This window comes from Coregonus lavaretus (assembly GCF_964263955.1).
Source record: "Coregonus lavaretus genome assembly, chromosome: 8".
NCBI lineage: Eukaryota > Metazoa > Chordata > Actinopteri > Salmoniformes > Salmonidae > Coregonus > Coregonus lavaretus.
In genome coordinates this window covers 24,311,230-24,335,093 of record NC_139995.1, presented here as the reverse complement: position 1 = coordinate 24,335,093, position 23,864 = coordinate 24,311,230, and the positions used below count along the sequence as shown (strand labels likewise).

The following is a 23,864-nucleotide window of genomic DNA, read 5'->3' as shown; positions in this document are numbered from 1 at the left end:
ATAATTTGGTGAATTAAGTGGTTCCTCACATTCAGAGATGCATAATAATATAATATGGCAATTAGCAGACGCTTTTATCCAAAGCGACTTACAGGCATGCGTGCATACATTTTTGTGTATGGGTGGTCCCGGGGATCGAACCCACTACCCTGGCGTTACAAGCGCCGTGCTCTACCAGCTGAGCTACAGAGGACCACATAACATATTTACATATGCAAATAATGAGCATGTTGATGAACAAGAGGGAAATGATGAAATGAGCATACATTTATATTAAGGATGGATGGGGTGCTGCAAGTCAGTGCAGGGGTGTATTAATCATTAGTCCAAACAGTTAAAACGAGTTTATTTTTGACAAATTCAGGTAGGTCCCTCCGTTTCGTTCCGTTTAAAAAAATGTTTTGCAACAGAAGCGGCGTAATGAATAAGTCCTAGATCTAGACCTATACCTATATTGCGCAATGAGTGTAGGCCTACTTGAGGAAAGAATAGTCAACATGGTCACGGACATGCTAGAGAAAGATCAGGTATTTTCTTTAAGGAAAATGTGGATGGACCATCAATATGGGCTACAGAAATGCATGAGTATGGGCTGATTTATATCGCCGCATCGTGCGTAAAAACGTTTTTTCATCTGAAATCTGTCTCTAAAGGAATGCGCGTCTCGTTGGGCGTCAGCTTGATGGTGAGGTAACATGGACTGGGAGGGGAAATCAGAGTTTGGAACTGTGGCACGGGGTCCGGAGTACAAGAGTGCGGAGGTGAAAAGAGCCTTGTTGTGGCCCTAAAGTAAGAGATTTTATTAGCATTGATTTATTGACATGTTTACTTTGCCGAAGGTGTACCTGCGTTTAACTTAATCCTTGCGTAAATGTTTGAGCTTGCCGCTCATACAACAGACTAATGGGTGATACTCGCATGCTCAGACTGCTGTAGACGATGGAATTAATTTCTACATCTGGTGAAATCCACACCAGTAATAGTGATTTGTATGCTACTGACAATGTGTGTGTGTGTAATGAATTAGAAGATTCAAACGAAACATTCGCAACAACCTATTAAATTGCAGGTGCGCATAGCATTTCCGGAATGGACAAGGGGCAGATAATGATCTGACAGTCTCGATTTTTGGAAATTGCTCAAGAATTCCTATCTACCACCATACCAGTGGTGGAAAAATTACCCAATTGTCATACTTCAGTAATACACGTTGAGTTAAAGTCTAAAAGGGTTTGGATTTAAATATACTTAAGTATCAAAGTAAATGTAATTGCTTAAATATACTAAAGTATCGAAAATATAAATAATTTCAAATTCCTTATATTAAGCAAACCAGACTGCACAATTGTCTTGTTTTTTTAATTTATGGGTAGCCAAGGGCACACTCCAACACTCAGACATCATTTGGTTTTAGTGACTGCCAGATCAGAGGCAGTAGGGACGACCAGGGATGTTCTCTTGATAAGTGCATAAATTGGACGATTTTCCAATAGGGTCCAGCTGCGATGTCATCCCTCAGGGTGTCTATGCTTCCGCCTACTGATATGTCATCTCTCAGTGCAGTGCATCGCTTAGGAAAAGTGGGGGTGTCGAAAGGAACCATATAAGGAGAAGTGGGGGTTTCGAAAGGAACCATATAAGGAGAAGTGGGGATTTTGAAAGGAACCATATAAGGAGAAGTGTGGCTTCAAAGGAGTCTTTTAACACTAGAAGCGCTGGAATTCCATTACTACTAGAACCGCCATGACTTGATATTACAATTATTATTATTTCAAATATTCAACATTAAATAATACATTGCACAATTAATGCATGTTTTATAAGTTAAGGTATCTAACGTTAGCTAGCGTTTACATTTACGAAAAACGTAATGTTACATACATGGCTACCAGTAGGTAACGTTCAAAGACCTGCTCACAATGAGTGAATATACTTTTTTTTTTGCATAACTGAAATTCCTTACTGTTGTCTCAACAGACCATGACTGATGTCTTGAGTGGCACCTTTCGAAACCCCCACTTCTCCTTATATGGTTCCTTTCGAAACGTCCACTCCTTTCGAAACCCCCACTTTTCCTGAGAGATGACATATCAGTAGGTGGCAGCATACAGACCCTGACGGATGACTGCTCTGAGAGATGATGTTGCAGCTGGACCCCTCCAATTTTCCCCGCCTGCTAAGCATTCAAAATGTAACGAGTACTTTTGGGTGTGAGGACAAAATTTATGGAGTAAAATGTACTGTATATGTAGTGAAGTAAAAGTACTTAAGTAGTACTTTAAAGTATTTTTACTTAAGTACTTTACACCATTGCACCAAACATACATGTTTATTAATTAAAATGAAAAGGTTTGAGTTGTTCACAGCTCCTTTTATCACTACTACCTGGCTACAAAAGCATTTTATTCCCATGGGGAAAATAACACTACCAAACAGTGCATATGACGCATCATTCACATGTGTAATGTTGATGCTGCTGGGTGCTGTAATGCTCTCTGCTATATTCTGATCCTGCAGAACTCAGGGGAACTCCTCCAGAAACAGCAGGATAAAGAAGTAGGCCAATTTAGGAGTGAGAAGGATGGGTGAGACACCGGTCAGGGATGATGGCACAGTTACAAGGTCAGCTGAGGTAAGCTATATCCACTGACAGAGCAAAACACATCTTTCTCCCCATATAGAATTTGGTTACTACACTGAACAAAACTATAAACACAACATATAAAGTGTTGGTCCCATGTTTTATGAGCTGACATATAATATCCCAGAAATGTTCCATACACACAAAATGCACATTTGTTTACATTTACATTTGACATTTTAGTCATTTAGCAGACGCTCTTATCCAGAGCGACTTACAGTTAGTGAGTGCATACATTTTTCATACATTTCATACATCCCTGTTAGTGAGCATTTCTCCTTTGCAAAAATAATTCATCCACCTGACAGGAAGCTGATTATACAGCATGATCATTACACGGGTGCACCTTGTGCTGGGGACAATAAAAGGCCACTCTAAAATGTGCAGTTTTGTCACATAACACAATGCCACAGATGTCTCAAGTTTTGAGGGAGCATGCAATTGGCATACTGACTGCAGGAATGTCCACCAGAGCTGTTGCCAGATAATTTAATGTTCATTTCTGTACCATAAGCCGCCTCCAACATCGTTTTAGTGAATTTGGCAGTACGTCCAACCAGCCTCACAACAGCAGCCCACGTGTATGGTGTTGTGTGGGCGAGCGTTTTGCTGAAGTCAACATTGTGAACAGAGTGGTATGGGCAGGCATAAGCTACGGACAACGAACACAATTGCATTTAATCGATGGCAATTTGAATGCACAGAGATACCGTGATGAGATCCTGAGGCCCATTGTCGTGCCATTCATCCGCTGCCATCACCTCATGTTTCAGCATGATAATGCACTGCCACATGTCGCATGGATCTGTACACAATTCCTGGAAGCTGAAAATGTCCCAGTTCTTCCATGGCCTGCATACTCACCAGACATGTCACCCATTGAGCATATTTGGGATGCTCTGGATCGACGTGTATGACAGCCTGTTCCAGTTCGCGGCAATATCCAGCAACTTCTCACAGCCATTGAAGAGGAGTGGGACAACATTACACAATTAACTGCCTGATCAAGTATATGCGAAGGAGATGTCACACCATATACAGTGGGGGAAAAAAGTATTTAGTCAGCCACCAATTGTGCAAGTTCTCCCACTTAAAAAGATGAGAGAGGCCTGTAATTTTCATCATAGGTACACGTCAACTATGACAGACAAATTGAGAAAAAATAATCCAGAAAATCATATTGTAGGATTTATAATGAATTTATTTGCAAATTATGGTGGAAAATAAGTATTTGGTCACCTACAAACAAGCAAGATTTCTGGCTCTCACAGACCTGTAACTTCTTCTTTAAGAGGCTCCTCTGTCCTCCACTCTTTACCTGTATTAATGGCACCTGTTTGAACTTGTTATCAGTATAAAAGACACCTGTCCACAACCTCAAACAGTCACACTCCAAACTCCACTATGGCCAAGACCAAAGAGCTGTCAAAGGACACCAGAAACAAAATTGTAGACCTGCACCAGGCTGGGAAGACTGAATCTGCAATAGGTAAGCAGCTTGGTTTGAAGAAATCAACTGTGGGAGCAATTATTAGGAAATGGAAGACATACAAGACCACTGATAATCTCCCTCGATCTGGGGCTCCACGCAAGATCTCACCCCGTGGGGTCAAAATGATCACAAGAACGGTGAGCAAAAATCCCAGAACCACACGGGGGGACCTAGTGAATGACCTGCAGAGAGCTGGGACCAAAGTAAAAAAGCCTACCATCAGTAACACACTACGCCGCCAGGGACTCAAATCCTGCAGTGCCAGACGTGTCCCCCTGCTTAAGCCAGTACATGTCCAGGCCCGTCTGAAGTTTGCTAGAGTGCATTTGGATGATCCAGAAGAGGATTGGGAGAATGTCATATGGTCAGATGAAACCAAAATATAACTTTTTGGTAAAAACTCAACTCGTCGTGTTTGGAGGACAAAGAATGCTGAGTTCATCCAAAGAACACCATACCTACTGTGAAGCATGGGGGTGGAAACATCATGCTTTGGGGCTGTTTTTCTGCAAAGGGACCAGGACGACTGATCCGTGTAAAGGAAAGAATGAATGGGGCCATGTATCGTGAGATTTTGAGTGAAAACCTCCTTCCATCAGCAAGGGCATTGAAGATGAAACGTGGCTGGGTCTTTCAGCATGACAATGATCCCAAACACACCGCCCGGGCAACGAAGGAGTGGCTTCGTAAGAAGCATTTCAAGGTCCTGGAGTGGCCTAGCCAGTCTCCAGATCTCAACCCCATAGAAAATCTTTGGAGGGAGTTGAAAGTCCGTGTTGCCCAGCGACAGCCCCAAAACATCACTGCTCTAGAGGAGATCTGCATGGAGGAATGGGCCAAAATACCAGCAACAGTGTGTGAAAACCTTGTGAAGACTTACAGAAAACGTTTGACCTGTGTCATTGCCAACAAAGGGTATATAACAAAGTATTGAGAAACTTTTGTTATTGACCAAATACTTATTTTCCACCATAATATGCAAATAAATTCATTAAAAATCCTACAATGTGATTTTCTGGAATTTCTTTTTTCATTTTGTCTGTCATAGTTGACGTGTACCTATGATGAAAATTACAGGCCTCTCTCATCTTTTTAAGTGGGAGAACTTGCACAATTGGTGGCTGACTAAATACTTTTTTCCCCCACTGTACTGACTGGTTTTCTGATCCACGCCCCTACCTTTAAAAAAAAAGTTTAGTTCAGTATATTAGTTTGAAGAAAAAAAAGTGCGTCCTAAAAGGATGAAATCTGAGTGGACTCTACTTCCCTTATAATCTGCACCTTTTAAGGCTTTGTTAATTGGTTATATTACGTGTCTATCTATAATCAACAATTGATAGTATGTGTAACATAGTCTTTCTTGTTTATATAGTATGTTGGCTCTTTTCACGTGGACGACTGCTGTTTGGACGATCAGATGCAGCAGTTGCACACACAGCTCAAGTCTCTCAAAGTAGGTGCTGGTAATGAAAGATTAGAAAGCAGCAGCAGTACATTAAAGCAAGTGTGACTGTTCACAACTTATTATGGTGGAGATATGGAATTTCTAGACAGCCCAAAGTCAAAGAAGTCAGAAACGAAAAGTGTTGCCTGAGTTGTTGAAATTTCTTTTTCACAGACATGTAAGAAAAGGAGGTCTGTGTCCCTGAAATTTTCCATCAAAGGGGTGAAGGTGTATGATGAAGATGAGACGGTAAGAGTTTAACTTCCCCGTCTTAAAAGTCAACATAATTGTTTTCCTTTTGTGAATTACTTTCCTCTTCCTTGTCTATAGACCCTCCTCATGGCCCATGCTCTACGAAGGGTCTCCCTTTCCACTGCCCGCCCCTCGGACGGCCAGTTCGCCTTTGTTTCCCACAACCCAGGCAGCCCCGATGCCCAGCTATACTGCCACCTTTTCAAGGCTAGGCATGCCAGAGCAGTAAGAACCTCCATTGGATCTTTATCTCTCAAGATGATTACAACAAAATCCCTCTGTGTGTCTGTTAAGCTGCAGTTTCTTGTGTCTGATTTGTCTCTCTGTGGGTATGTTGTTTTCTCCCAGGCCCAGTTCCTGAACCTGTTGCTGTGCCGCTGTTTCCAGCTGTCCTACCTGGAGAAGCACCCAGAGGAGGCACAGGATGAGTCTGTCGGCCCACTGCCTAGCCGTGCCCCCTCCCTCCTCAACCAGGGCTTCCCTCTCAGTGTCAGTGCCCTTGTGTCGTTCCGAAGGGCCCCCACTCAGGGCTTACTCCCAGGGGAAAAGGTCAGGACAAACCTGTGTTTGTGTTTTAACTGAATTATGAAAGCATTATTTCACTGTGCCATTTTTATTTTATTTGCTGAGCCCTGTACATTGTGCTGGCCTAGCAGTTGACCAGTTAACACTTTCTATGGGTCTTTATTGTAGGTCTTCCCATTGAAGAACAACAGAACAACTGAGGAACAACTGAGCAGCCAAGAGGAGGTCTTCACCTCCTCTCCTTCCCTGGTGCGCAAGAGAGCCATCCGCAACAAAGTTCTGCGCTCAGGGGCCTATCGCTCCTTCACTTACAGCCCTCACAAACAACGCCACCTCCAGGATCTACTAAACTCTCCACAAGGTGGGCCAAGTGTGCAGAGAGCACTTTCAAGAGTGAAACAGTTCATTAGGTAATGTTGAAATATTTCCCTAGAGGGACCTCTTGGAATGTGATCATCACAAGATGCTAAGGAATCTCTCATCATGTGTGTGAAACAGGAAAGGGGCAGGACAAAATGCCAGTGAGGAGAGCCCGGGCCCCGAGCCTTGCTGAAACAGAAGAAGCTCTGGCTCAAGCAGTGTGGTGTTGGGCTGGCATCACCACGTGAGTTCTCGCTCTTGCATTTACCTCACTCATACTGATGCCAGACCAGTTCCTAGTGTGTTTTATGGTGTGTTCACTTGACAGTGTGTAAAGTACTTAAGTAAAAATACTGTAAAGTACTACTTAAGTAGTTTTTTGGGGTATCTGTGCTTTACTTTACTATTTATATTATTGCCAACTTTTACTTCACTACATTCCTAAAGGAAATAATGTACTTTTTACTCCATACATTTTCCCTGACACCCAAAAGTATGCATTATATTTTGACAGGAAAATGGTCTAATTACCGCACTTATCAAGAGAACATCCATGGTCATCCCTACTGCCTCTGATCTGGCGGACTCACTAAACAGAAATGCTTTGTTTGTAAATTATGTCTGAGTGTTGGAGTGTGCCCCTGGCTATCTGTAAATTAAAAAAATGGGCCTTCTGGTTTGCTTAATTTAAGGTATTTGAAATGATTTATACTTTTACTTTTGATACCTACAGTTGAAGTCGGAAGTTTACATACACCTTAGCCAAATACATTTAAACTCAGTTTTTCACAATTCCTGACATTTAATCCTAGTAAAAATTCCCTGTTTTAGGTCAGTTAGGATCACAACTTTATTTTAAGAATGTGAAATGTCAGAATAATAGTAGAGAATGATTTATTTAAGCTTTTATTTCTTTCATCACATTCCCAGTGGGTCAGGAGTTTACGCACACTCAATTAGTATTTGGTAGCATTGCCTTTAAATTGTTTAACTTGGGTCAAACGTTTCGGGTAGCCTTCCACAAGCTTCCCACAATAAGTTGGGTGAATTTTGGCCCATTCCTCCTGACAGAGCTGATGTAACTGAGTCAGGTTTGTAGGCCTCCTTGCTCGCACACGCTTTTTCAGTTCTGCCCACACATTTTCTATAGGATTGAGGTCAGGGCTTTGTGATGGCCACTCCAATACCTTGACTTTGTTGTCCTTAAGCCATTTTGCCACAACTTTGAAAGTATGCTTGGGGTCATTGTCCATTTGGAAGACCCATTTGCGACCAAGCTTTAACTTCCTGACTGATGTCTTGAGATGTTGCTTCAATATATCCACATAATTATCCTTCCTCATGATGCCATCTATTTTGTGAAGTGCACCAGTCCCTCCTGCAGCAAAGCACCCCCACAGCATGATGCTGCCACCCCCGTGCTTCACGGTTGGGATGGTGTTCTTCGGCTTGCAAGCCATCCCCTTTTTCCTCCAAACATAACGATGGTCATTATGGCCAAACAGTTCTATTTCTGTTTCATCAGACCAGAGGACATTTCTCCAAGAAGTACGATCTTTGTCCCCATGTGCAGTTGCAAGCCGTAGTCTGGCTTTTTTATGGCGGTTTTGAAGCAATGGCTTCTTCCTTGCTGAGCGTCCTTTCAGGTTATGTCGATATATGACTTGTTTTACTGTGGATATAGATACTTTTGTACCTGTTTCCTCCAGCATCTTCACAAGGTCCTTTGCTGTTGTTCTGGGATTGATTTGCACTTTTCGCACCAAAGTACATTCATCTCTAGGAGACAGAACGCGTCTCCTTCCTGAGCGGTATGACGGCTGCGTGGTCCCATGGTGTTTATACTTGCGCACTATTGTTTGTACAGATGAACGTGGTACCTTCAGGCATTTGAAAATTGCTCCCAAGGATGAACCAGACTTGTGGAGGTCTACAATTGTTTTTCTGAGGTCTTGGCTGATTTATTTTGATTTTCCCATGATGTCAAGCAAAGAGGCACTGAGTTTGAAGGTAGGCCTTGAAATACATCCACAGGTATACCTCCAATTGACTCAAATGATGTCAATTAGCCTATCAGAAGCTTCTAAAGCCATGACATAATTTTCCTGAATTTTCCAAGCTGTTTAAAGGCACAGTCAACTTAGTGTATGTAAACTTCTGACCCACTGGAATTGTGATACAGTGAAATATAAGTGAAATAATCTGTCTGTAAACAATTGTTGGAAAAATTACTTGTGTCATGCACAAAATAGATGTCCTAACCAACTTGCCAAAACTATAGTTTGTTAACGAGAAATGTGTGGAGTGGTTGAAAAACGAGTTTTAATGACGCAATTCCATTTACTTTTGAAACGTAAGTATATTTAAAACCAAATACATTTAGACTTTTACGTAAGTAGTATTTTACTGGGTGACTTTCACTTTTACTTGAGTCAATTTTACTCAAGTATGACAATTGAGTACTTTTTCCACCACTGTCGCTTGATGAGAACTCATCTGAACTGTCAGTGGTCTCTAAATCCTTATTATGTGTTGCAGTGACAGCAGCTCCTCCCTGCTTGCAGAGGATGTCCTGGGGTCATACCTGTTATGCCCCAATCCTAAGAGACCTGGCTGTGGCTCTCTCATAATTCGTTTCTCTTCTGGACTGGTCACCCACCTAGTAGACAACACCTCCAATGGGAAATACCTGCTTGAGGTGAGTGGTCTTGTCAATTATTCATATTTGTCTTGCTTTTAAGTGTAATGTCTTTTCCACTAGCAATGTAGTAATTAGTATTTTTATGTTTTATACTAGAACTGCCACATAGAATTTAGCACCATTGCTGCCTTGATAGACTACTACACAGATATCAAGGGGGAGCTTGACTGTCCGCTGAGTTGTGCCCGTGTGAACCACTGCTATGAGTGGGAGGAGAACGTTGGTAAGGCACTGCCTTTAGCCCTACACCAAGGCCTCAAAAGAAAGAATGCAAAATATACCCAGAGGAAACAATGGGTTTAAAAGCCATTTCTGATCATTGGATTAATCGATGTATCCCATTCTCAAAGAGACACTGACCATATGTTACACTGACATCTTCTTAAATATAGTATCATTTATTCACTTGCATGCTTCACTTTTGTTATTGTTTTCAGATTTCTGATAGAAACACAACTCTAACTATCACATTTACCTCCAGCAGGTGAATTGTGATAAGTAGAGTAACATTTTGGCACAGCCTCTGGGATGTAGGCTTGTTTTAATGTCAAAAAGCTATGTATGTTTGAGTATATTCTTCTGTGTTTTAGCTGCACCTACTTCACCTACGTTTTGAATTATATTATTTTAATACGTTTCAATTATATTATTTTAAAACGTAGGAATATGGTGTGTGTGCTATAGACTATATAGGGACTTTTTTATATAGATTTAGCAGACTAAGGTTTTTTTTGTACATTAAGACTCTGCCTCATGTTAAGCTGTCTTTCTGAATGTGTGTTTTTCACAGCCATCTTTTTAAGGTGTTCTGTGAGAACTAGCAGTATTTCTTCATTTTGATTACAGAGAAATGTACTTGCTGAACACACGTGTATTGTTGTGTTTTATAATTGTATGCATTCCCATATTGTATACTGTATACATATGCATAAATGAACACATATTTATATGAACTTGATCTAAGTCTGTTTGTGTAGTAAAAAAATATAATGGACTTTGGAACGATTGGAAGATTCTTCTTGGCACTTTATAACATGACGTGGTTTTATCACAGAAGTTTATGGTTGCCTAGCAACTTGGAACACCGTGGGAAGACAGACATACAGACAGAGCGACAGATCTGATGGTCTTTGCTTAGCGTTTTGTTTTGTTTATGTGCACGGATTGTATTCATTGAAGGACATGTCATCTGCCAATCCTAAATGTTTAAGCAATTGATGTGACGGAAGGGATTCCAACCGATAAGTGGTCTGATATGTTAGCTAACGTCAGTAATGTTACAGGTTGTGCTTGCTTTGATACTTGGTCAATGTGAAATAGCTAGCTTAGTTAGCTACTAGCTATCTGGCTATCATGCTGATTTGCTATCCTGCTTCTGTGACCAGATCAACAGGTTAACGTTAGACTTTGTTATTCTGATCAGATCAGTAGTATGTCAGCTGGAATGATGACGTCTGTCATAGCTGCTAGAAAGATTAATTGTTTAGCTACAAATGTAATCTAAGCTATTAATTTTTTCTTGCCACTAGCTTGCACAATGCCTGAAATGGATTCAACAACTGATGATTGATATTGACATTAGTAGCCAATGATATCAATGATTATATTGACTTTTGTAGCCAATATCAAGAGATCATTCTTATAGACAAACATTGTTGTCAGACTTTGCCTTGCTAGCTTGTCACCAGTGTTTGCCTGATATCAGACATCCCAAGAAGACCGAGGCAAAAATGGTTTCAGAGTCAGTGAAGGTAGTGGTCAGGTGTCGGCCGATGAATGAGAGGGAGCAAATCCTGAATTGTAAGATGGTAGTATCAGTAGAGATGAGTAGGTGTCAGTGTTTGATCAAGAAGCCAGGGGCGAAGGAGGAGCCACCAAAACAATTCACCTTTGATGGAACCTACTTCATTGACCAAACCACTGAGCAGATGTACAACGAGATCGCCTACCCTTTGGTTGAGGTAGGCCTACAATAAATCCTACTACATTTTCACAACTTGCTTTTGGTGGATTTCATGCAGCAGCACCAGCTCTTGGGTTATTGGACACCTCCAGTAGAGATCTGAAACTAAATACATGTAACAGTTAGAAAAACAAGTGTGCCACTGCCACCTAAGCTATATCCCCTTGCTAATGCAATAATTGCAACATTTAGAGAAGAGGCTGCCATCAATCTACTGCTGAAGTTAATTGTAAGCATACAGGCCTATAGCTTAAAACATGTTCTACAAGCATGTCAATTTGTCTTTGCACTGTAAATTGATAATGTGATAGCTGATGCAAATAGCTGATGCAAACAGACTGTTCTTTCTACCAACAGGGGGTGACTGAAGGGTACAATGGAACAATTTTTGCATATGGCCAGACTGGAAGTGGCAAGTCCTTCACCATGCAGGGTGTGTCTGAGCCAGCAGCCCAGAGAGGGGTCATCCCAAGGGCCTTTGAACACATCTTCGAGAGCATTCAGGTACAGTCTTCACCTTCAATATTGTGCTGCCACCATGGATAAGTTGGTGGGGATCATTATTTCAGAAGTGCTGTGGTTGTAAAAGCTGGCCTCAGACAAGGCCTTTGTATGACTGGCAGGGCCTATTTGAGTGGCCAGGTTGTAATACTGTAGGTCACATGAATGTGCTTCATTATCAAGTGTTTCCTCTTAAGAATAGGTTCTTATTCATTAGTTGTCTTCTGTGTAAGATAGTGTGCAGAAAATACAAAGTTCCTGGTGAGGGCTTCCTACTTAGAGATCTACAATGAAGAAATCCGAGACCTTTTGGGAAATGACACCAAACAGAAAATGGAGGTAAGAAACCATAGTACCAGAATATTAGAGGGGGATTAATATTTTAAGTACTGCACATTTATATTTCTGACATAGAGATTGTTTCTTGCCATGGGATTATAGGAAAGGAACAACTTCATTGTGCGGTGGGCATTTGTATTTCCGGCACAATGGTTGTTACCTTGGCGACTTAAGAATAGGACAGGGGAGTGTGTGCCTGTTTGTGAGTTTGTTAAGGTGTCCTCATATGATGACAGGTTTGTTGTTTGTGTGCGTGTGCTTGTTGGCGGATGTCAGCTGAAGGAGCACCCAGAGCATGGTGTATATGTGCGAGACCTCTCCTTGCACACAGTGCACAGCGTGGGGGAGTGTGAGCACATTATGGTTCAGGGCTGGGGGAATCGATCTGTGGGCTACACCCTGATGAACAAGGACTCCTCCCGCTCCCACTCCATCTTTACCATCCACATGGAGATCTGCAACACAGGTGAGATCACCCCTCTGTCTGTGCACCACCACCACACACAAATTCAGTCATTCACAACCCGCCTCTACAGATGAGTCACTAATACACCCATTTTCAATGAGTAAAACAGAAACTAGTGAGTAGGCTGGAATGTTGAGTCATATTTCTATCTCTCCCATGGAACTTAAACAGCCCTATCAGCTGCAGAAATAACCTCAAACCCCATATACAGTGCCTTCAGAAAGTATTCACGCCCCTTGACTTTTTCCACATTTTGTTGTTATAGCCTGAATTTAAAATGGATTAAATTGAGATGTTTTGGTCACTGGCCTACACAAAATACCCCATAATGTCATTGTGGAATTATTTCCCCCCCAAAATTTTTACAAATGAATTAAAAATGAAAAGCTGAAATGTCTTGAGTTTTCAACCTCTTTGTTATGGCAAGCCAAAATATGTTAAGCAGGAAAACATTTCTTAACAAGTCACAAAATAAGTTGCATGGACTCACTCTGTGTGCAATAATAGTGTTTAACATGATTTTGCTGTGCCCCACACATACAATTATCTGTAAGGTCCCTCAGTCGAGCAGTGAATTTCAAACACAGATTCAACCACAAAGACCAGGGAGGTTTTCCAATGCCTCTCAAAGAAGGGTACCTATTGGTAGCTGACATTGAATATCCCTTTAAGCATGGTGAAGCTATTAATTACACTTTGGATGGTGTATCAATACACCCAGTCACTACAAAGATACAGGTGTCCTTTCTAACTCAGTTGCCGGAAAGGAAGAAAACCTCTCAGGGATTTCACAATGAGGCCAATGGTGACTTTAAAACTATTACAGAGTTTAATGGCTGTGATAGGAGAACTGAGGATGGCTCAACAACATTGTAGTTACTCCACAATACTAATCTAATTGACAGAGTGAAAAGATGGAAGCCTGTATAGAATGCAAATATTCCAAAACATGCATCCTGTTTGCAACAAGGCACTAAAATAATACTGCAGGACTTTTTTTTCCTGAATACATAAGGGATAGTCAACGAGGGGCTATCGATGCGTTCTATGGAAAATAATGAACGACGTGGAAGGTGTATTAGCGCGGAGTGGAACTGACCTTCAACTGAGTTGCATTCTTTTCCAGAGAACGCATAGAGCCTCGAGTTGATTATCCCTTTTATACCATGGCTATAATTTAACACATTTGCCACTAGAAATGTGTTCAACATCCACTGACGTAGCTAGCAAGTTTACTAGATAGCTACAGTACTAGTTGCCATGGTAACATAACAAACAGACTTGCTAGTTTAGCTAACCAAACAATCAGTCCTAGCTTGCTATTATGAAAATCGAATTCAACAATACCAATATTGTTTTCAATTCGACTTTTGCTTTCAAAAGCAGCTCAAACAAAACATGTAAAAATGAACTATAGCTATTGAATTTGACCATGTGTTATAGGGAAATAATGCATGCTCTAGAATGACTTTTTTGTTGTTGTCATTTAGCAGACGCTCTTATCCAGAGCGACTTACAATTAGTGAGTGCATACATGTTTCATACTGGCCCCTCATGGGAATGCCCTTCAAGCTAATCAGAAAGGAGTATTCAACAATGCCATGGTATAAAGTGTTATGTTTGGGGCAATTCCAATACAACACATTACTGAGTACCACTCTCCATATTTTCAAGCAAAGTGGTGGCTGCATCATGTTATGGGTATGCTTGTAATCGTTAAGGACTGGGGAGTTTTTCAGAATAAAAACGGAATGGAGCTAAGCACAGGCAAAATCGTAGAGGAAAACCTGGTTCAGTCTGCTTTCCACCAGACTCTCAGAGATGAATTCACCTTTCAGCAGGACAATAACCTAAAACACAAGGCCAAATCTACACTGGAATTGCTTACCAAGAAGACAGTGAATGATCCTGAGTGGCCGATTTACAGTTTTGACTTAAATCTACTTGAAGATCTATGGCAAGACGTGAAAATGGTTATCTAGCAATGATCAACAACCAATTTGACATGTTTTCACTTTGTCATTATGGGGTATTGTGTGTAGATCGGTGAGGAAAAACTATCTATTTAATCAATTTTTATTGATTAACAAAATGTGGAATAAGTTGAGGGGTATGAATACTTTCTGAAGGCACTGTACAAAACATACTCACCAGCCAGTTTTAGGTACACCACCGAGTTCATGAAAATGGATTGCTCCTACAGACAGTGAGTCACGTGGCTGTGCCTTGTTATATAAAGCAGGCAGACGGGCATCGAGGCATTCAGTTACTGTCCGATTGAACGTTAGAATGGGCAAAACGAGTGACCTAAGCGACTTTGAGCGTGGTATGATCGTTGGTGCCAGACGCACTGGTTCCAGTATCTCAGAAACGGCCGCCCTCCTGGGCTTTTCACACACAACAGTGTCTAGGGTTTACCAAGAAAGGTGCGACAAGCAAAAAAAACATTTAGTCAGCGGCAGTCCTGTGGGTGAAAACGGATCGTTGATGAGCGGGGTCGAAGGAGAATGGCAAAAATCGTGCAAGCTAAGAGGCAGGCCACAAACTGACAAATAACAGTGCAGTACAACAGTTGTCTGCAGAACAGCATCTCGGAACGTGCAACTCGTCGATCCTTGTCAAGGATGGGCTATTGCAGCAGACGACCACACCGGGTTCCACTCCTATCAGCTAAAAACAAGAAGCGGCTCCAGTGTGCACGCGATCACAAACACTGGACAGTTGAGTGGAAAAACATTGCCTGGAACATGACAGCGAGTTCAGTTTACTTGAGTGGCCTTCGCAGTCCCCAGACCTCAACCCAATAGAGAATCTGGAACGGGCTGTTTGCTGCGTGAATGAACTGCTGTCCTGCAGCAACTGCGTGATGCCATCGCGTCAGCATGGACCAACATCCCTGTGGAATGTTTCCGACACCTTGTAGATACTAGATAGGTGTACCTAATAACCTGTTTTCGCTTTGTCATTATGGGGTATTGTGGATAGATTGCTGAGGATTTGTATTTATTTAATCAATTTTAGAATAAGGCTGTAACGTAACAAAATGTGGAAAAAGTCAAGGGGTCTGAATACTTTCCGAAGGCACTGTGTGTGTGTGTGTGTGTGTACATACATATATAAACACACAGTGCCTTCGGAAAGTATTCAGACCCCTTTGCATCGTCAAAGTGGTAGGCATGTTGTGTAAATCAAATGATACAAACCCCCAAAAAATAAATTGTTATTCCAGGTTGTAAGGCAACAAAATAGGAAAAATGCCAGGGGGTTGAAAACTTTTGCAATCCAGTGTATGTGGGAATTCCTTCAAGACTGTTGGAAAAGCATTCCAGGTGAAGCTGCTTGAGAGAATGCCAAGAGTGTGCAAAGCTGTCATCAAGGCAAAGGGTGGCTATTTGAAGAATCTCAAATAGAAAATATATTTTGATTTGTTTAACACTTTTTTGGTTACTACGTGATTCCATAGTTTTGATAATTTCACTACTATTCTACAATGTAAAAATAAAGAAAAACCATTGAATGAGTAGGTGTTTCCAAACTTTTGGCTGGTACTGTATGTGTGTGTGTGTGTGTGTGTGTGTGTGTGTATGTATATATATATATATTGCACACACAGTTGAAGTCGGAAGTTTACATAGACTTAGGTTGGAGTCATTAAAACTAGTTTTTCAACAATTCCACACATTTCTTGTTAACAAACTATAGTTTTGGCAAGTCGGTTAGGACATCTACTTTGTGCATGACACAAGTAATTTTCCCAACAATTGTTTACAGACAGATTATTTCACTTATAATTCACTGTATCACAATTCCAGTAGGTCAGAAGTTTACATACACTAAGTTGACTGTGCATTTAAACAGCTTGGAAAATTCAGGAAAATGATGTCATGGCTTTAGAAGATTCTGATAGGCTAATTGACATAATTTGAGTCAATTGGAGGTGTACCTGTGGATGTATTTCAAGGCCTACCTTCAAACTCAGTGCCTCTTTGCTTGACATCATGGGAAAATCAAAAGAAATCAGCCAAGACCTCAGAAAAACAATTTTAGACCTCCACAAGTCTGGTTCATCCTTGGGAGCAATTTCCAAACGCCTGAAGGTACCGCGTTCATCTGTACAAATAATAGTACGCAAGTATAAACACCATCGGACCACGCAGCCGTCATACCGCTCAGGAAGGAGACGCGTTCTGTTTCCTAGAGATGAACGTACTTTGGTGCGGAAAGTGTGAAGATGCTGGAGGAAACAGGTACAAAAGTATCTATATCCACAGTAAAACGAGTCCTATATCGACATAACCTGAAAGGCCGCTCAGCAAGGAAAAAGCCACTGCACCCAAAACCGGCATAAAAAAGCCAGACGTCGGTTTGCAACTGCACATGGGGACAAAGATCATACTTTTTGGAGAAATGTCTTCTGGTCTGATGAAACAAAAATGGAACTGTTTGGCCATAATGACCATTGTTATGTTTGGAGGTAAAAGGGGGTTGCTTGCAAGCCGAAGAACACCATCCCAACCGTGAAGCACGGGGGTGGCAGCATCATGCTGTGGGGGTGCTTTGCTGCAGGAGGGACTGGTGCACTTCACAAAATAGATGGCATCATGAGGAAGGATAATTATGTGGATATATTGAAGCAACATCTCAAGACATCAGTCAGGAAGTTAAAGCTTGACTCAGTTACACCAGCTCTGTCAGGAGGAATGGGCCAAAATTCAAATCAAATCAAATCAAATTGTATTGGTCACATGCGCCGAATACAACAGGTGCAGACATTACAGTGAAATGCTTACTTACAGCCCTTAACCAACAGTGCATTTATTTTAAACAAAAAAAGTAAAAATAAAACAACAACAAAAAAAGTGTTGAGAAAAAAAAGAGCAGAAGTAAAATAAAGTGACAGTAGGGAGGCTATATATACAGGGGGGTACCGTTGCAGAGTCAATGTGCGGGGGCACCGGCTAGTTGAGGTAGTTGAGGTAATATGTACATGTGGGTAGAGTTAAAGTGACTATGCATAAATACTTAACAGAGTAGCAGCAGCGTAAAAAGGATGGGGTGGGGGGGCAGTGCAAATAGTCCGGGTAGCCATGATTAGCTGTTCAGGAGTCTTATGGCTTGGGGGTAGAAGCTGTTGAGAAGTCTTTTGGACCTAGACTTGGCACTCCGGTACCGCTTGCCGTGCGGTAGCAGAGAGAACAGTCTATGACTAGGGTGGCTGGAGTCTTTGACAATTTTGAGGGCCTTCCTCTGACACCGCCTGGTATAGAGGTCCTGGATGGCAGGAAGCTTTGCCCCAGTGATGTACTGGGCCGTACGCACTACCCTCTGTAGTGCCTTGCGGTCGGAGGCCAAGCAGTTGCCATACCAGGCGGTGATGCAACCAGTCAGGATGCTCTCGATGGTGCAGCTGTATAATTTTTTGAGGATCTGAGGACCCATGCCAAATCTTTTTAGTCTCCTGAGGGGGAATAGGCTTTGTCGTGCCCTCTTCACGACTGTCTTGGTGTGTTTGGACCATGATAGTTCGTTGGTGATGTGGACACCAAGGAACTTGAAGCTCTCAACCTGTTCCACTACAGCCCCGTCGATGAGAATTCACCCAACTTATTGTGGGAATTTTGTGGAAGGCTACCCGACACGTTTGACCCAAGTTAAACAATTTAAAGGCAATGCTACCAAATACTAATTGAGTGTATGTAAACTTCTGACCCACTGGGAATGAGATGAAATAAATAAAAGCTTAAATAAATCATTCTCTCTACTATTATTCTGACATTTCACATTCTTAAAATATAGTGGTCATCCTAACTGACCTAAGACAGGGAATTCTTAATAGGATTAAAATGTCAGGAATTGTGAAAAACTGAGTTTAAATGTATTTGGCTATGGTGTATGTAAACTTCCGAATTCAACTGTGTGTGTGTGTGTACACAGTATATCTAGATCAGGGTCCCAAAGAAGGGAGAGGAACTAGTATGGCAGATTATGACAGCTAACTCAACCATAATGCGTGTTCTTGTCTGTGTGAGCCCTTGGCTTTGAGGCAAAACATTCACTGTCTGTGTCCTGTGGTCTCAGATTCAGCTGGCGAGGACCACCTGCGTGCGGGAAAACTGAACCTGGTGGACCTGGCAGGCAGTGAGCGGCAGTCGAAGACTGGTGCCACCGGGGAGCGGCTCCGTGAGGCCACCAAGATCAACCTGTCCCTGTCGGCTCTGGGCAACGTCATCTCTGCCCTGGTGGATGGCCGCTCCAAACACATCCCCTACCGAGACTCCAAGCTGACCCGGCTGCTGCAGGACTCCCTGGGTGGAAACACTCGCACCCTGATGGTGGCCTGCCTCTCGCCTGCAGACAACAACTATGAGGAAAGCCTGAGCACCCTGCGCTACGCCAACAGGGCCAAGAGCATCCAGAACAGGCCCTGCATCAACGAAGACCCCAAGGATGCCCTGCTCCGAGAGTATCAGGAGGAAATCAAGCAACTACGCGCCCTCATCTCTGGCCAGCTGGGCAAGGGCAACCTGTCATGTGAGAACCATGTTTTTCTCCACACTTTGTCTTACCATTGAGTGTAAGAGTTTTCACATAGAACATCAAACTGCTAGGTTATTATGTCTTGTCTAAAATTGGATTCCTCTCAATTGTACCATTTTATCAGTGCTTCTGGCTGGTCAGTTGTCTGCAGGGCCCTCTGCTGGTCCATCAAGGCCACAGTCCAGCAGTACTGAGGAGGAGAAGGAGAAGATTAAAGAGGTGGGTAGGATACTCTTCCACAAGGTTAGTTAACTGAGAGGCTGTTGAGCGGGAGGAGTAGATGAATTGACCTATTTGTGACCTTCAGGAGTACGAGGAGAAGCTGGCCAGGCTTCAGGCTGAGTATAACGCTGAGCAGGAGTCCAAGGCCAAGCTACAGGAGGACATAGCTGTTCTGCGCTCTTCATATGAGACCAAGCTGTCCAGTCTGGAGAAGTCTAGGGCCAGCAGAGGGCACTCTATTACCACTGCTGGTACCATTACAACATCCCTGTCTACATTAGAATAACCAACCAATTCATTAGCACACAGTTAGACAACCATATCCAAGGATTTTAATAATATATTTTACTAAGATGAATACCTTTTAGCACTCAAGTGTATAGATGGTGCTCTAGTACTTTACATGATACTATGCCTTGTTTTCTCATTGCCTAGAGTCAGAGATCTCCATCCTTATGAAACAAGTTCTTGAGGAGGAATCCTGCTGTGTCACTGCTGCCCCACATGAGCTTACTGATTTGGAACCAGCCCTGGCCATGGTACACATGCCTCAAGTTCCCAGTACTTGTCGATAACAGGTTATGCATGCATTTTGTAGTAAAACACATCAGAGTGGAGCGGTCCCTTTAATGATGTGTGTAACTTCTCTTCTTGTAGGTGAGCCAGACACAGGCATCTCGCCAGGTGACCAGTGTCCAGACAGGGTCTGAGCGGGAGGAGAATACAGACTCCCCTCCCATTGGCACCCCAGGCCCTCTGGACCAAAAGCATGTCCTCGAGAGGTGTGACCACACACACCCACAATATACCCTTTGTGTAACATCATGTCCAGTGGTGTGATAGTGTGGCTTGGTGCCCTGTCCTGTCCCCAGGCTGCAGCAGTTGGAGCAGGAAGTGGTGGGAGGGGAGCAGGCTCGGAACAAGGAGTTGCAGCAGAGACACCGACAGAGGAAGACCCTGGCAGACCAGAGGAAGAAGCAGCTGATTGAGGCCCTGGCAGAGAACCGTGAGGAGAGTGACAATGTGATGCTCAATGTCTACGACTCCATCCAGGAGGAGGTCCGTGCTAAGAGTCGGCTCCTAGAGAACACCCAGGCCAAGGTGGGACATCTTCATGGAAAATAAATGCTAGATTAATGATTTATCTACTAGCATGCTTGTTCCTGTACTAGATTTCTTACACACATTTTTATTGTTGATTCTGATTGCTGATTCTGTTAAGAATACATTATGAACTGTGATATAGATATACGATTTAAGAGTAAACCTAAGTCTGTATGGTCACGTTTTAAGTGGTGTTCTCCTGATGTGATTTCACAGCTGAAGGCGGCCAAGCTGGAGATCCGGGACCTGCAGGCAGAGTTTGAGCTAGAGAGGAACGACTACCTGGCCACCATCCGCAGGCTGGAGAGGGAGGGCCAGTTGCTGCAGAGCCTGCTGGAGCGCATGGCCCCTCTGGTCCGCCGTGACTGCAACTACAGCAACCTGGACCGCCTGCGGAAGGAGGCCACCTGGGATGAAGACGGCGCAACCTGGAGGCTGCCTGAGGTGGTGGTGCAGAAAACAGCCCTGCCATTAGGTGAGTGTAGGACGGGGAGAAATTATGTTGTGAAGATGTCTTTGAAGATAAGACTAATGTTAAAATGTTTTAGTGGATGGACTTTTTGTGTAGATTTTATATGTTGAGATTGCGTGGATAGTTGTTCCTGTTTAGGTTTCTCATCCTCTGTCCCTTCTCTCTTTCAGCAGTAGCTCCTTCAGCTCAGAGGCTCTCTATACGCAGAAGCTCAGCGGCTGACACAGGAGAATCCTTTCAGGTGTGTACTCACCTTTTTAAAAACTTTCCTGATGGGATATGAGAAGTAAAACAGAAAATGTCTATGGTCCTCCATCGTTGCCTATGTTTTGTGCAGGACGACGAGGATCGATATAAGGAGATGTTGAACCGCAGCGACAGCGAGAACTTCGCCAGCAACTACTTCAAGCCTAAGAGAGCCAACCAACTGCTGGGCGGTGAGCCCCTGAAGGGACTGGGTAAGACCTGGAGCTACAGGCCCTTCCCCTGACCCAACAGCCCAGGCTACAGGAGGGAGATCAGATCTGCTCACTAAAGAAATACTGTATTTACACAAACTGTTAGCCTCTCACAGCCCAGTGCATTTTCACTGCTCTTACTGTAAATATTATATATGGATAGGGCTTTTTTCTTACTGGAAACTGTAGAGGGCACTCTTATCTGAATTCAACTGTGACTGGAGTCACAACTCAAATCAAATGTATTTATAAAGCCCTTTTTATAAAGTGCTTATACAGAAACCCAGCCTAAAACCCCAAACAGCAAGCAATGCAGATGTAGAAGCACAACTGTGACTGAAGTGTACTTAATGTTAACATAAAAACAGTCAAACTATGAATTGATATTTAATAGAGTGTGCAGGGCGAAGGGGGAAGTGCCTGAACTGATAAGAAAATAATACAATTCAAAGAAAAATTGACAATTATAGCACCACATATAATGCCAACGTACTGCTTGCTAGTAGAAAATGGTTTTAAGGGTCGAAGTCAGTTACTGGAAACATTTAAAAAGATCTAGCCTGCTATCCACTTAGCTTCAACAGATCCTTTGCCCTATATTTGCTGTTGTCCCACTGATTACCTCTTCCCCTGCAGCAGTTCACGCAGCACCCCAGGGGAACGGGACGCCTCACCTGACCTCCAGCGGTTCCAACATCGGCCCCTCACTCAGCACTGAATCCCTCCTCCCTCGCCCCTTCCGCCTCGAGTCACTGGGGATCACCCCATCCAATGGCAAGGTGAAGAGGAAGAAAAGCAAAACACACATCCCCTATGAGGGGAACTGAGAGCGCTGGGCTAGAGGGGCACTCTTCTGTGACCGCTCAATGTTTACCTGCCACCCTTTTTGACTCCTAGAGACCTCGCTATTTGTTGACTTGTTTAGGTAGAGTATTTCATTCATCCACTGTGATTGACCCCGTGGTGGTGGTGCACTATTGAACTTTTGCTAACCAGCAATATAATGGCACTTTTACATGGACACTTGGTCTGGCAATGTGATGTTCCTGGTGTGTTTGTTTTTTAGCACCTTTTTAAAATGTAGCAAACATTATGCTACTACCTAATGCCACACACCATAGTGCTTGCACTGACTCTTAATGCTGTGATATGATGGTTTATCCAAACCTGAATGTACTATTTATCACTGTTGTGGTTTTTGCTGCTCATGTACATGTACTAACTGTTAATACAATATTTTTTCTGTACATCTTGTTAATTTCATGTCTAGTACTCATTCACTTCCCAGAATGAGTCTTGTTGTGCAAAATATTTAGCTGTGAACATCAGTAACAGGAAGGTCATCTTCAGTCTATCAGCATCAGGGAATAAATTAGATCTGAGAGTCAAACATGTTAGACCAGTTTCAGTGTCACATCAGATGGATGACTCCACGAGTGCACTGGGGCCAGGGTGGTGTTGTCATAGCAGCAGAGTGTTAACAGGCCACATGTGACCGTGAAGGTTAGCCTCAGGTTTCCTGCCCTCTGAAAAGATGTGTCAAAGACAAACCTCCCTGTTGTCTGCAAACAAGACAAGTGTGGAGCGACCTTGTGACCTCCAGGGAGCTGAGTGACACAGCCGACCTGAATTGGTTTTTACAAGCAATCTGAGCCAGGCTTGCTCGGCAGAAAAATTTGTTTAGCATTACAGAAAATTACAAATTCCAATAGCTCTGACAATTATGAATGTGACATTTAAGTTAATGTCCCTAACCACATAAATTGCCATCACAATGGAAAATCACTCCGGTGTCCCTTTCATCTGAATATCGATTAATCAAACCATCTCTTCTTTCTCTGTATCGTGTTTCCCACTTAGGCAATGGACAGATTTTTTCAAATCCATTGTTCAATATGACTTGACCGACCGCAGTTATTTCAGTTGCGAGATGTGACACCATTGTATGCAAAGTCCTCCACTCAGACGTGGATACGGCTCCCCTACAATAATACCTCACTGAGAGATAACACTGCAGTCGTATGATAGAGACACTGATGATGTGACAATTACTAGATGGAGGGTTTCAACACTATTATATAAGAGACTGACCTTTCTCTTATACTGTTAAATGAAAGGAAAGAGCTCTTTGGACATCAAGAATGACCAGCACAGAAAAGAACGTACTGGTCGGTCTGTTCAGTAGGACAGGTTCATAGAGGTGCAGCCCAAGATAATCCGATAACACACAGACAGCTTAGTAGGCTTTCTCATTGCGAGAGTGGCATGTGTAAGATGAGTAGTATGACTGATAGTCTGTAAGCGAGGTGGGTGCACTGAGGGGGAGAAAGGTTCATGTATTTGTTGGGGGAAAATATGTTTTTTTTCGAGGACTCTGTTTATAGCAA

At 42.7% G+C, this 23,864-nt stretch overlaps 2 protein-coding genes across 7 annotated transcripts; both read left to right on the top strand.

The window, feature by feature from the left end:
* Nucleotides 1-463: 463 nt before the first annotated feature.
* sh2d5 (SH2 domain containing 5) lies at nucleotides 464-10,421 on the top strand. 5 transcript variants are annotated; one of them, XM_084166584.1, is made up of 12 exons: nucleotides 476-527; nucleotides 654-789; nucleotides 1,978-2,191; nucleotides 2,518-2,632; nucleotides 5,506-5,586; nucleotides 5,752-5,826; nucleotides 5,908-6,054; nucleotides 6,178-6,378; nucleotides 6,523-6,715; nucleotides 6,853-6,958; nucleotides 9,253-9,412; nucleotides 9,512-10,417. In XM_084166584.1, the coding sequence occupies exons 4-12, from the start codon at nucleotides 2,582-2,584 to the stop codon at nucleotides 9,716-9,718; spliced, it is 1,221 nt and encodes a 406-aa protein (XP_084022710.1). In that variant the 5' UTR covers nucleotides 476-527; nucleotides 654-789; nucleotides 1,978-2,191; nucleotides 2,518-2,581; the 3' UTR covers nucleotides 9,719-10,417. The 5 variants fall into 5 exon arrangements, with proteins under 5 accessions (XP_084022708.1, XP_084022709.1, XP_084022710.1 ...); XM_084166582.1 differs by lacking the exon at nucleotides 1,978-2,191 and having other exon boundaries at nucleotides 464-527; nucleotides 9,512-10,420; XM_084166586.1 differs by lacking the exon at nucleotides 476-527 and having other exon boundaries at nucleotides 716-789; nucleotides 1,978-2,210.
* Nucleotides 10,221-23,250, top strand: kif17 (kinesin family member 17). Of its 2 annotated transcripts, none has more exons than XM_084166580.1 (14): nucleotides 10,221-11,376; nucleotides 11,736-11,882; nucleotides 12,117-12,218; nucleotides 12,495-12,684; nucleotides 18,763-19,215; nucleotides 19,346-19,440; nucleotides 19,529-19,694; nucleotides 19,879-19,982; nucleotides 20,101-20,225; nucleotides 20,316-20,544; nucleotides 20,764-21,022; nucleotides 21,190-21,260; nucleotides 21,357-21,477; nucleotides 22,114-23,250. In XM_084166580.1, exons 1-14 carry the CDS (start codon nucleotides 11,146-11,148, stop codon nucleotides 22,302-22,304), a joined length of 2,484 nt encoding a protein of 827 aa, XP_084022706.1. In that variant the 5' UTR covers nucleotides 10,221-11,145; the 3' UTR covers nucleotides 22,305-23,250. The 2 variants fall into 2 exon arrangements, with proteins under 2 accessions (XP_084022706.1, XP_084022707.1); XM_084166581.1 differs by having other exon boundaries at nucleotides 10,685-11,376; nucleotides 21,193-21,260.
* Nucleotides 23,251-23,864: the final 614 nt, after the last annotated feature.